We start from the raw sequence: 13,032 nt of genomic DNA, 5'->3' as shown, positions 1-13,032 counted from the left end.
ATAATTCCAAAACGCAGATTTTTGTGTTTGATCAAAATAAGACATTTGCAAAAATCAGCTTTTACTTTGGAAATAAATTAAAATACTTGCTGAATAAACAATAATTGGGGAAATTTTGTTTTATACTACACTTTAATGCGAATAAAGTTTATCAGATTATTCGCTTAATAATATTAGAATAAAAATTTAAAAAATATTCAATAGTGCCAGCCTTAAAACATTTGCTTGCCTTGATAAGGCTGCTCCCATTTTGGGATTAATTTTGAAACAGTCCATGAAGGGCAGTGTTGAATGTCCTTGTGTGCAACACGGCTGGAGACATCTGGCCCTCGCTGATGCCGCATGTTCGCCCCAGCAGAGAGAGGCCGAACGCACGCAAACACACAAAGCTGCAGCGCGCAGGCTCCAAATCACAAATTAATCAACGGAATGAGAGGACAAACGCCGACCTCTCAAATTGTGTCTGTGAAGCACTTGGCGCGTGTTGTGGGCACAGATAATGAGAGGATTAACGTCTTCCATCTCAAAAGGATTACGCGATACATGCACAAATTCGGGGGCATTCGGCAGTCTACTATTTTTTGCTCGGTTTTAATTGTTTCCTCCAGGATTAGCACACTCCAACCTTTATTTCAAATGATAGTAAACAACTTTGCTACCGCAACTGACCCTTCTTCGGTGATTCACTTGAGCTTTTTTTGAAATTTGGACCATTTCCAATCCTGAGACTCCCCAGAAAAATAGAAATTTTTAGTAAAAATAAAACACATGGCTAGCTTAGCTAACGCCGCACATGACTACCATTCGCATTTTTCCTTAATGAGCAATTTTATCTCTCGACTAGCAGTTGCAAACAAAGACATGCTTGTTGTTTTTTTTTTGTTTCCAGCTTTTGGAGGGCAGAAACACTCCAACTATCGATGTTTCTGTCCCATGGTGGGAGGTCCTACCTTCACAGTAGGCGTTATCGTCTCGCAGGGGTCGGAAGCCGTCCTTGCAAACGCAGCAGGCTCCGGCCTCGAGGTTGACGCAGTCCGAGTGCTCCATGCAGCCGTGGCCCTCTGAGCAGAAGTCGTGACCTGCAGGAGGAAGACGCAATCGATAAGAGGCGGGAGTACTTCATCCCCCGCGAGGGAATCAGATCACCCACCGGCTGCATTGTATGACTGAGAGAAGAAAAATTTCCTATTTTGCCATCTGCCATTGATTTGTTTGATGGTAGTAACAAAAATATGCTATTCCTGGGGGAGCCCGGCTAGCCTTGATGTCTTGGAAAATGTATGCTGTCAGGAAATCAAATGTAGAGGGCAAACAATGACGATCAGACGAAAAGGTCAACGATTTAGGTCTGGGCCGCTCTAATCTTGTAATCTTGTCATGTGTTTCCCTCAACAAAGCAGCAATGATGTTTTTTTTTAACCAAGCCCAATCGTGAATACCAAAAACCTCCCAAAAAATTGTCATTATAAAGAAATCTGCAAATAATTGTCATTATAATAGCCATGAAAAAAAGAAAGAAATACAGGATCGGGTTCGATAAAGAAAATGTAAATACGCATGTTTTCTTTTAAAAAAAAAAATCCAGAATAGGTAAACACCCAACCATAAATATGCGGGAATTCATTTTACCGTATTATATTTCATTAAACCACAAAAAGTTGATGCGACTGTCAAAAGATGAACAGGAAGGAGAAAAAAACTTCAAAAGCTAATTATTTTTTCGAATACAACAGCCGTAACGCTGTTTTTCTTTAATGTTGACTCGGTACAGAAACGCGTGATGTATATCACCCTGAACTTTCTTCCTCACCTTCAAAGGCTTGCCGCCCACTCACAACGCTGCTCCAAATAAACCATTTGATTGGCATAATTGCCACACTGGAGAACATGTTTACTCGGGTAATGAACACAAACCACGAGTGTAAATCCCGCAAAAGTTGCACGGGTCGAAATATATGGATGTAAATATGCGCACTGACGTTACTGAATGGAGCCGGCCGGTATCAACATCCCGGTTGTGATGCCAGATGGTTGAACAGAAATGGGGGAAGATGCTTGCTCCTTACTTACCTCTGCAGACTTGGCAGCATCTGTCACTCAAGGTGATCTGATCAGACTCGGGACATTGGAGTTCGGGACACGGCTCGCTGGGGACCACTCGATGCATCGTCCTGTCCTGTGACGGGCAAACAATGGCACGTGAAACGCTTCCTCTCTTTCGCCCTGGACGTAATTACGCTGCTGATTATTCATCCTCCGCGTTTCCTCTTTCTGTTACCCTCTCGCCCTCCTTCCAAAATGCAATTAGTCACCGGTCAATAGTGGTCTTAAGTGAACCCCTGCTGAGGATGTGGAATTGTTCTTTTTCAGGATTTCACGTCGAGCTCTATAATGCAGCAGGGAATCGGCGGCATGAATTATTCCTGAGATGAAGTGTTTTTGGTGAGAAGTGCTGTACATTGGAATTATTTTCCCAGCATGCTTGCGGTATGTCAAGCGGCTTAACAAAATGACAGTGGAAACTATAAAGTCCATCCATCACGTGGGGCTGTGCTATTTCCACCGCTGCCATTGCTAACGTTAGCAAGCCCTAGCCATGAGCTGTATTATTTCACTGGCATTGAAATGAAAAAAAAGTTAGCTGTTAGCATTAGCCGCAGATTGGAAAAATTTGCATTAGCCACAAATTGGGACAATGCAATTAATCAGAGGAAACAGAAAAATATTCTGTATTATAATCTATAATAATCTATATAATGATCTATGTTATCTGAATTTCCACCTCGTCTCTTTTTGAATCAACTCGTCAATTGCGGCAGAACAATTTCTTGAAAGCAATTTCTCAAACGTCACATTTTCAAACTACGCTGGAGAAAGCAGACATCATCCTTCAAACAGTGTAGCCAGTTCTCAAACGCTTTTCCTTAATCAAATGTTACAGACAGCGTTTGTTGTTTGTTTGGAGCGAGGCGAAACTTTGTGGAAGTTGCACCGAACAATTCTTGGTGCCCGTCGGCTCAAACTTGCACCCCGCCATGCAGTCAGCCGGCAGGGAGGAGATGAGAGGCATGACAAGCATCTGTCAGGGGAGGCTCGGAGCAGCGAGCTGACTGACTGACGGTGCTCCTCATCCTCGTTTCTTTGATGTGTCAGGGGACCGCCGGTTTGTTTCGTGAGGGCCACAGATGGGCCAGGTGTGGGTAGGGTGGACCCGGGCAGCTGTCGGTGCTTCTAACCGAGCTTTGTAGCCTCCGTCGGGGTCACCGGTTGATACGATTGAGTTAAGTGAACAAAAAGCTAGTAATCCGATTTTTTTTTTTGTGATTGATTATACACCGCCTGGCAACAGTTAAGAGTAAAGTTAATTAACGGCAAATGCAAACAAGCACGCCATCTGCCGTTACATGGCAAGCATTCTGAAAAAGCGAGTAATGAATACGATTTCAGAAAGGTAGGGAATAATGACTGCCGCGTTCCGACTTTGTCTTCTGAACGTAAAGTCAATTAGCGGGAGTGTGCCGATTACGAAAAGACGAAGATGACGGGCGGGATCAGTACAATTAAGATGAAGTGTGCAAGGCTGGCTTGCTCTGATATCAACTATTTGCAGGAGCTATGGGAACCAAAACTGTCTTAAATAGCAAAATTGTGTAAAACAATGAAAGTAATTGTGATATTTTATATAATTTGTGACAGACATTTGAGCAATTGATTTTTACAAAACTACCCTTTAAAATAAATGCTCTCTCTCAGTTGAAGACGTCAAACTCTATTATCTATTGGCAAGGGAATATTGTGGCATCCCGGGGGCTTACAAAAAGAAGACAAAAATAAACAAATTGTGTTTTTCAGCGGATATAAAAAAACAAAACGGGTTCACTGTATTCTCACAGGAAGCAGCCTCACTGAAGGGAAATTTAGCAAGCTGGAGGAGGTAAAAATGAACTGACATACCTTACACTCAAAAAGCAGACACCTGCCCGAGGAGTCACGCACAGCCTTCTGATCGCCTTCCACCAGCTCCCTCCCACCAAACAGGCACACGGCTGCAGGAGAAACAAAATAAAAATAAGTTTTCATTTAAAAGCACATTTCAATGTGAATCTGACAGTGATTTGATTCTTATTTTATTCAAGGTCATTTAGTTACTGAGTTTCAAAATAAGCTTATAAAATCTACACATACCATAACAGCCGTTTTTATTTATTTATTTCGTTTGTTTGTCCATTCACAAACTGCACACGAATAGTCAATTTATCGTGTGACTAAGCAAAGGACAGAAAAATTTCAAGCTTCTCCGTGCAAGGCTTTCAAAGCGTGCCTTTGAAGAAATGAGCTGCATGTTTGTCTACCTTGTTGAGATAAGAGAGGACGGTGGGCGTTGCGGTTATTAGAATGGCCTGGTAGGCTTTTAAAGAAGCGTAACACCTCAGCAGATTTGGACCCGGCCGCCAAAAAACAATTCAAGCCAGCTCTAATACTTGCTCCCTGATAAGGAATACATGCCGGCTATTGTTTGTTGCCCGCGCGTCAGATGGCTAGCCTACGGCAGTGTGTGTGTGTGTGTGTGTGTGTGTGTGTGTGTGTGTGTGTGTGTGTGTGTGCTTGGAAAGCGCTCAAATGATGTCGGTTTGCAGATGAGACCTTCAGAGGAACAGTCAAACCAAAAGCACTTGCGACAGAAAATGTAACAGTCGCTAATTAGGAAGCTAATTAGTTTACGCGCCAAAATAAAACAAATCAATGTACGTTGAGTGTTTCTATATCATAAGTCATTCACTACAATAAAAAATGATGGGGGAAAAAAGTTTGTAAACAAAAATGTAGCTACCTTATAAGCTAACAGTTAGTTTCGCTTTCTTCTACTCTTTGTATTTCACAGCTAGCTTGAATAGCGCCAGCGCGACATTGCATGGCTCGACTTTAAGGTTCTGCTGTATTTCTTGTTACTATTCTTTTTTTTACTCAATCCCTTTACAATCATACCTCGCTCGTATTGCGAAAGCTAATAAAAGGCGTCATTCTGTGCCCGGGCAAGATGATATTCTAAGAATGGACAGCTGCTTTTACATCTCTTTAATTTGGGTTAATAGAAGAACGTAAGGGTAAGAAAAGTTAATATCCTTCAGAATTTCATTTTCACTGAGCGGGGAATTGGGAGCTCGTGTGACGGCGAGGAGGCTAATAACAGTTCTTTGACCCTTTCCTCGAATCAAAAATAAAGAAAGTGGACCTTTTGTGGAGCAATGTGATGAAAAGGAATTATTTACCCAAGGTAGGAAAGTTGGAGAAGTGTGTGTCATTTCCTGCCGCATAAATATGAATGAGTGGCTGGCAGCCGTGTGACTGATGACCATCTGTGTTTATAAATCCGCTTGTGAACAACGTCACGTATGCGCCACGGCGGAGATGCCATGTTACGAGGTAGCTTAGCAACACGACAGAGCCCCGTTCGCTAAGAGCCAGGCGGGCCGCGGCGATGGCGAGATATGTGAACGTCTAAACGGCTGGGGTTAAGAGTGCTCCACTCACGCTGACACTCCTTGCAGCAGGCGCCCTTCACGTAGGCTGGCAGCATGCCCGCCGGGCACTGAGGAGGTGGGCAGGAGATGGCCTCGCATTGCACCGTGCCGTTCTGCCGGGGACAAACAAGACCAGGCATTGTTTGATGAGAACCTTTTTCACGGCTGTGGAGTTCTTGTTAGTGTGAAGCACTAACTAACTCGTGCATGTCGGATTGCAAATTTCCACGCTTGATGGGAGTGTTGCTTTTTTTCATACATTCGTTTTCTGTAGTTCTCAAAATAAAATTATTTAGTGATGCCAAAAAATGCTTTTCGGTGGACAATTTACAGATTTAAAAAAAAATATATATATTATAATTTTCAATATAGTTTTGAGGAAGGCTGTCAACCCTTCATTTTCTACTTTTTTCACAGAAAACACATTAAATGTTGTTTTTTTCACAAATTGCGGGGATTTACATGTTTTTCCCCGCACAATCCATTTGAATGTGACTCTTTCATATATTAGCTCCGTTACAGCCTAGAGTCGATTCAAAGCGTCACCTGCGTATCGAATTTAATTCAACACTATCTCCAGTTCAGACTGGATCTGTAATTAGCATCTTTACGGCTAGAAAGCCCCGTGACGGCGACATCCATGAAGCAGCCGCACATAATGGATAACATCTTTCCGCACGACCTTTGCATTTGAAAAGGTCACAGCTAATTGCCGCTCGCCAGGTAAAGAACATATCCAAGCCGATTCCTTAATTGCGGACCGTGGCGACCGAGTGGAGCCGCTCCATCGGCTGAACGGACGAAATAAATCCCCGATGATGATTTCGTCTGTCAGGAGCAATTAGCTGAGCGGCGTGTCGAGATGTGCGAGTCCCGCGTTCAGGGTAAGGCAACTCAGGAGGTTCGGTGATTTAGTTTCATCATCTAAAGCTGAGGAGACTGACAGGGGGTGAAATGTTTGCTGATGTGCCTCAAGCGCCACATCGCCAAACTGCTTGTAATTCGTTTTTTGGGGGCCAATTATTCACACTAGCCGCAGCATAAAGTAGACCCTCGAGAAGGCTAAGCGCCGTTGTTGATGCATCTAATCTGGCAAGCAATATGGAGCTTTGCAATGCGACTTCTTTGTAGCTCGGGCAACGGAGCGCGGATGAAATGTGGTAATGATAAAGAAGGAAATACAATACGGGACGAAACGACACAGCACGCCCTCCCCTGACCTGCCCACTGCACTTGATGAGCGGGGAGAGGAAAAACATTCGAGCTGCTGTGAATTTTTGTCCGCTCGTTCGGTTTCTATGGTGTGTGTGTCCTCGTTAGCGTCGCAAGTGACTTTGAGCGAGGGAAGCGGAGCAGACCCGACGCACACAAAAGCAAACGTTCAAGTTCTCATTCCCACCTGTGGAGTTTGAAACCAGAATTTTCCTGAGAGAGCAATCCCAAGGGATGAACGTTGAGTCAAAGTCTAACAGCACCTCTACTGGCCGCAGCCAGTAAGTGCATTCTGATTTAAGTGGGATAACTGGTTAATAAACTCAACAAACATCCATTCAGTATACGACACGCTCGGTCGTAAAGACGTTCGAACGAGCACTTTCTCTCTTCAATAAAACTGAACGAACGTTTTTTTTTTTTAAATCGCTCCAACGCGTCAAGACGTGGAGGGCTGACCGTGCAGGTGCAGTTCTTGCAGCCGTCCGTCCAGCCCTCGTCTTCCCGGTAGACCACCCCCTTGACGCTGCAGGTCCTCTCGCAATAGCAGCCGTCCAGCCCGTTCATCTTCTCCTCCGCCCGGGACAGCTGCTCAGGAAAGACAAAGAGAAGCCCCAGACAACATGTCAGCTGGATTTATCCGTACATGTTGATTCTGCGACATAAAACGCAGTATGGTTAGCATAGCACGCTAGCTCATCTCACGCCGTCGGTGACCTTTGACCTCGTGGAAGTCAATTTCGCATGAATGGAGCGCTGGATGTTTTTTGTGAATTACCGGAGCTGACTTTACCTTACTGGATGTTTTAGCCAGGATATCTTGCAGCTCCATGATCTTCTGTACAAGTCCGTGAAAATCATTGCAGGTTGGGCACGCTATACGCCGAGGGAAAATGTAGTTAGATCTCACAATTATTTTGGGTGGGACATATCGAGAGAGCACTCACTTCTATTCAGGTCCGGACACTGGGAGATATATCCTTGTGGCATGACTACAATTTCAACATCCTGCATGACCCCCTGAAAACACACACACACATAAAATATAAAAGTGAGCCTAGCAAAGTAAAGGTGATCGCAATAAGAGAAATGTGTTTTCCCCCTACTCCGGAGTGTGAAATGATAATAATAAAACCTCCGAGGAATAATCATCTGCCTGGCAGGAGGTTAAGTGACATGGACTGGGGTTGCAAATTCTATTTTGCCACTTTGATTCTATTGATTGCTTTCCGGCCCGCGTCCGGACCCTGAGAATATTTGTTTGCACACATAGGACCGATGATAGCCTGTCTCCATGGTAACCATCCATCTCTCCATCTTCCATAGGCTTTGTCCTCATTTGAAACCTTTGCCCAATAAAAATCATATTGGAATCAAAACATTTCATTCCATCTGCGGCGCGTATTTGTCAACATGTGCTAATCAATTTGAACTTACGTCAAGATGTTATGGCTACTCAAAATTGCAAATGAAAATAACCCCATCGACTCTGGAATTGAGTCTGAGGGTTCAGGACCCCCAAAATGTGAATAACGAATTTCAAGCCTAAGAAACCACGATGATCATTTACTGCTATCGTTAGCGAAGTAGCACTCACTCACTCACTCACTCACTCACTCACTCACTCACTCACTCACTCACTCACTCACTCACTCACTCACTCACTCACTCACTCACTCACTCACTCACTCACTCACTCACTCACACTTGTCAAACATTTTGACAGTCACTGTCAGAGAGATTCAAAAAGGTATTTATCTTGATGATAAGTCGCGGCAGCGGCGGCGGCGGCGTTCTTGCCGTCAGATGCGTCGGCGCGTTCCACTCTGTTTCCATCCCACATGTGACTTTTCCTTGAGCCGGATTCATTTTGCTCTCATCAATCACGGAGGAACCGAACCGCTTAATCTCTTTTGGACGCTGATAGCAGCCCACTGTTTTGTGTTTTATTTTTGTGAACTACAAATGTGCACCGGAGAGCTGTGAAACAAAATAGCGTGTTGACAGGACTCAGGGTACCATAAGCTTCGACATGGCGAGTCGTTCTTGCCTGGGGTGTTGATTGGCTAATCGTTAGTCTCCCGCAGGGCTCGTTGAATTGAGTTTCGCTCGAGCGAGAAAGCGCCGCTTAAGGTCATGAAAGCAGACAGAGGTCTGCGCGCGGAAAATGTGAGCAAACATTCAGCCTTGTTTTCAGCGTGCGGGAGGTCGGGCTGATTGATAAAAAAAGAATATTCTAGAACCAGCCTAATGAGCGCAGTCCGGAGGCTATTCAACGATTTCTCAAGAATCGGCATTGTGGAGGGTGGGTGAGCTAATTGAGCTGAGTTCTAAAGGAAAAGGAAACAAACAACGCCGATGGCAGGCAAGGCGAAACTAAAATTAAAAATGGCTAAGCCGTGAGAAACGCTCGCAATTAAATTCAGCAGCTCCATCATCGGCGCTAATCAAACAAGACGGAGATGATTTAGGAAATAAGATGGAGGCGAGCACTTGGGCTCAGTCTTTTAGAAAACAACGCATCCAAAAAGTCATCAAAATTGACTAACCTTGAAAAATCCATGAGCGGAGTTTCTCTGTCCGAGCCAGAAGGAGGCGCCGTCTTCGGGTATGTCCATGTCGGGGGCCTCCACCACCCGCTCGTAGATCCTAAAAAACACAAAAGGGATTTTTTTTTTTTTCCGAACCCCCTCACCTCAGAAAAACGTCGTTACCTATTGCAGTCGACGTGAAGGATGACATGCGAGGCGCTGACGGCGACGGAGACTTTGTGCCATTGGTCGTCAGCCAGGCTGTAGGGGAAAACTTCGGTGCGGGCCTGTGACCCTTTGGTGCGGTAGTGGAGGCGTACCTCGCTGCGTTGTCCGCTGCTCTCCAGCTCCAGGAACCTTGCCGTGAGAGAGAAAAAGCCCGAAAAGGACAAAAGTGTCGAAATTCAGCTCTCAGCGCCGAGTTGATTGGCGAGCGTTTGAATTTTAATCAACGACGGGGAGTGGAGCAGAGCGCCGCGATGGCAATTAAGTGCGGCGTCATCAAAATAATAGCGCCGTTCGGATCGTTCGTGTCGGCCGGCTCATCGCCTCTGCCTTTGACGTGTTTCAAAGTCAGCAAAGTGCCAATTAATGGACGTGTCCAACAAATAAAAAAATAAAAAATACAAGTGTGTTAAAAGAAAAGATGGTGCAATGACGTTTTTGGGCAAGTCAACAGGTGGTCGATCGGTTCGGCGAAATCGTGGAAATATTTTACCATGACACCTGGAGCAAGGTCACACCTCAGAATATCCGAAAATTGCAACATGTTTGAAAAACATTCTATTATCTTGTATTTCTTAATTATTTACACCTCGTTGTGCTTGGTGCTTTTTTTTTTCCCCCTCATCACATTTTGTGGTTTCATTTTAAAGATGTCAGCTTTAGTATTCGAGGGAATACCAGACATGCGTGCAAATGTAAAAGTGAGCTTGATTCATCTCCAGACCTCATCTAATAAATGTACTCTTCTGAGGTCACGCATGTGCGAATGACACTAAATTAGTCACCGCCACGCGTTCAAAAGCGAGCGCCCCGCTTTGCCGCATGTAAATTTTCCCAGGCGGGCTAATCGGCGGGCGAAGAAAGTCATTACCGTCCCGGCGTGGTCTCTTTTTCTCAGGACTGACTTTAATGTACAAAGTGTTATGTGATCGTTCAACGGGTCAGCTAGCTTCAGCTAATGGGAAATCGGGCCCCTAACTCCTGCTACCTTCTCATCAGTTTCCCGCGCACGATTACGGGTTCCGCGTTGATGGACTGTGAATAATACATTAGCGCACGGGATGATTTGTTCTGTTTACCCGCCTCGCCTTGTAAAACATCGAAAAAAAAAAGGGACTGGCAAATGAAGATATTAAAGCTTCAATCAATTCGGAAAGCGATTGCGCTGACTCGGCGGTGTTTTTGGCGGCGATTCCGTTTGACAGATAAATAGCCGACCTGTTTTCCGACTGATGGACAGAGAGGATGACCCCCGAGTTGAGACGTTCTTGTTTGAGGGTCACCAGCACGCTGAACTCGTTCTTGCCTTTCAGTTTGCGGACGATTTGCTGCGAGAGGTCAGCGGCGGCTTTCACTTCCCTGGAAGAACCTAAGTTAGGAAAGAAAAATATTGAAATCTTCCATTTGGACAAATTCAAAATACAATGCATGATTTGAACGTTCCGGCTGATTTGTTCCAGCGACTCAAACGGAGCGTGCGTGACTCACTCGAAACTCTCGGCAGCCTTGACTGTATTCAAACTTAATGCCCTTCATTCATTATTTAGCCAAAAGAAAAAAGTAATTATGGAAAAATATCTCATTGCTTTTGACACGTAACAAAGCGTTGCTCAAATATATTTCCCGCCTGATGAGAAATGGTTTGACGTTTTTTCGAGGTATGCCAACGAATGCATTTGTGTGAGGATTTTGCGAGCCATGAATATTTGACACGCTCTTGATTGTGACTGAGGAAGAATCTGAATTCATAAATGAAAAATCAATGTGAATAATCCCCAACTGGTTTCATGAAAATATTTGTATTTAAAAATGACTTGATTCTGTTGATCACACAACGCATTGGCTTGGAAAAGCGACAGAAAGAAGAAGAAGTCGACGAGGTTGTGGTTCTTCAGCTTTTGTTCTGCTTGCCCAAATCTATTCCGACTTCTCTGCTACTTTAATGGAGACATCAATAAATGATGACGTTTCTCAGAAGCCATCACGTCAACGCCTTGGCTTCCAGCCACGAGATGCATGCGAGACTCTTGGGCGCACCAGGAAGCTTGCGTGGAATCTTTATTCGCACTTGATTAACACGACAGAAAAACACAACGCGGTGAATACCAGAATCGCTTTTTTATCCGATACGATGCAGTTTCATCTCAATCCTAATTTTGTTCAATTGTCTCCCAGTGATCCAATTCCGTTCGATCCAATAAAACAATCTTCAATAAAAGTGCTTTTTTTCTGATGAAGTAACGTTTACAAAGCTATCAACTGATTAGCTCATAAAAATCAAACCGGACTTCTCGGCGGCCATCGTTTTATGTTGCCAGCTCGGTGTCGTCGGCTAAATCAGGGCAGATGGTCCGGTTACTGCGACGGGACTTTGACCTTTGAATCTGCCGCGTCGGCAGATCCCGCATAAAAGCTAAATGCAAATGACCGCTATTCACGCTAATCCGTAAAATTGATGACAAATAGTTCCTGTCGATATCTCGAAAAAAAAAGCCTTTCGGGGGGGTCGCAGGGGTCAAGTGAGCGTACGCCGACATGAGAGGAACAAGCGCAGTGGGAGCAGGTGTTGGGGCGGGTCCACATGGAGGGCGGGGGGGGGGGCGCTAGCATTGGGCGGCGCCCCAACTTGGCAGCCACGAGCCTTTGATCTATGAGTGGATGCCTCTCATCAGCAGGTTGAGTAGGAACGCGGGAGGGGGCCTTGCCTCAAACGGGACGTAACGGGGTCACTTTTCATCGGCTTTGAGCGATGAGAGTGAAACGAAGGAATCGGTTGCGGCGACGCCACGCGCTCGTAAAGAAATAACACGGAAGGGGGAAGTCGTTGACCCCGCGCCGCCGTATCCGGGCATCGTGCCTGGAATCATAAGCTAATGGATGACGGTCACGGGGACGTAATTGCTAACGTAGCGCCGCCGCGGTTCACAAAGCTCATCGCGATCAATCAGCTAATCTCTGTTGCTCCGTGATTGACTGGCCGAGGAGTCCGCCATGTATTTCGCCGTTGCTTTCCTCCCTGAGTCAGCCGTGACTTTGACCCCGAACGGGGACAAGCGCTACGAGAAACGGATGGGAAGGAAGGCATTGTTCTACATAAATTACCGATTGTGATTGCTTTCGCCTCCTCCTCGGCGATCCAATCTCGAAATCATTTTGCGGGCCTGACGAGGGGTGATGAAGGGAAGCCTCATCCATCTTGATGTACAGTCGAGCCGTCGGTTCAGTCGCTACGGCCGCTCGGCCTGATCGTTTATCTATTGGCAGGAGCTGAAACGGAGCAGCCACCTGCTTTTTACAGCCCTCCTGCGGAGCGGTAGAAGAACCGCTACGATTAGATCGCACGATAGGGACAAGCGGGCTAGCCCGTAGTCTCGATCTCGCTGGAGACTTTTCCGGCCTAATCGTACGTTTTTAGGGCGCTTTAATGGGTTACACTCTGGAAGCAATTTCCATCCGTCCTCTACACTTGTAATCTGGCCCGATCCGATGTGGTCTTACTTGGTGCTCAGTACCTGCGCCTCCCCGTTTCGACATCCTCACAC

General features: G+C 45.4%; 1 protein-coding gene across 2 annotated transcripts in view; it reads right to left on the bottom strand.

Annotated features, from left to right (window-relative positions):
- nell2a (neural EGFL like 2a) overlaps window positions 1–13,032 on the bottom strand; it is a 46,807-nt gene that overhangs the window by 26,260 nt on the left and 7,515 nt on the right. For both annotated transcript variants that reach the window (XM_088378959.1, XM_088378960.1), the window contains 10 exons: window positions 10,709–10,859; window positions 9,449–9,622; window positions 9,284–9,383; window positions 7,682–7,754; window positions 7,528–7,610; window positions 7,194–7,322; window positions 5,533–5,635; window positions 3,955–4,046; window positions 2,071–2,176; window positions 951–1,079 (listed from right to left, as the gene is read on the bottom strand). In XM_088378959.1, the coding sequence (XP_088235085.1) occupies window positions 951–1,079; window positions 2,071–2,176; window positions 3,955–4,046; window positions 5,533–5,635; window positions 7,194–7,322; window positions 7,528–7,610; window positions 7,682–7,754; window positions 9,284–9,383; window positions 9,449–9,622; window positions 10,709–10,859 (1,140 nt within the window). The remainder of the gene's footprint in view (window positions 1–950; window positions 1,080–2,070; window positions 2,177–3,954; window positions 4,047–5,532; window positions 5,636–7,193; window positions 7,323–7,527; window positions 7,611–7,681; window positions 7,755–9,283; window positions 9,384–9,448; window positions 9,623–10,708; window positions 10,860–13,032) is intronic.

The sequence above is a fragment of the Syngnathus floridae genome, chromosome 6 (assembly GCF_059516105.1).
Source record: "Syngnathus floridae isolate MCC-2025c chromosome 6, RoL_Sflo_1.0, whole genome shotgun sequence".
NCBI lineage: Eukaryota > Metazoa > Chordata > Actinopteri > Syngnathiformes > Syngnathidae > Syngnathus > Syngnathus floridae.
This window is presented reverse-complemented; position numbering and strand designations above follow the sequence as displayed.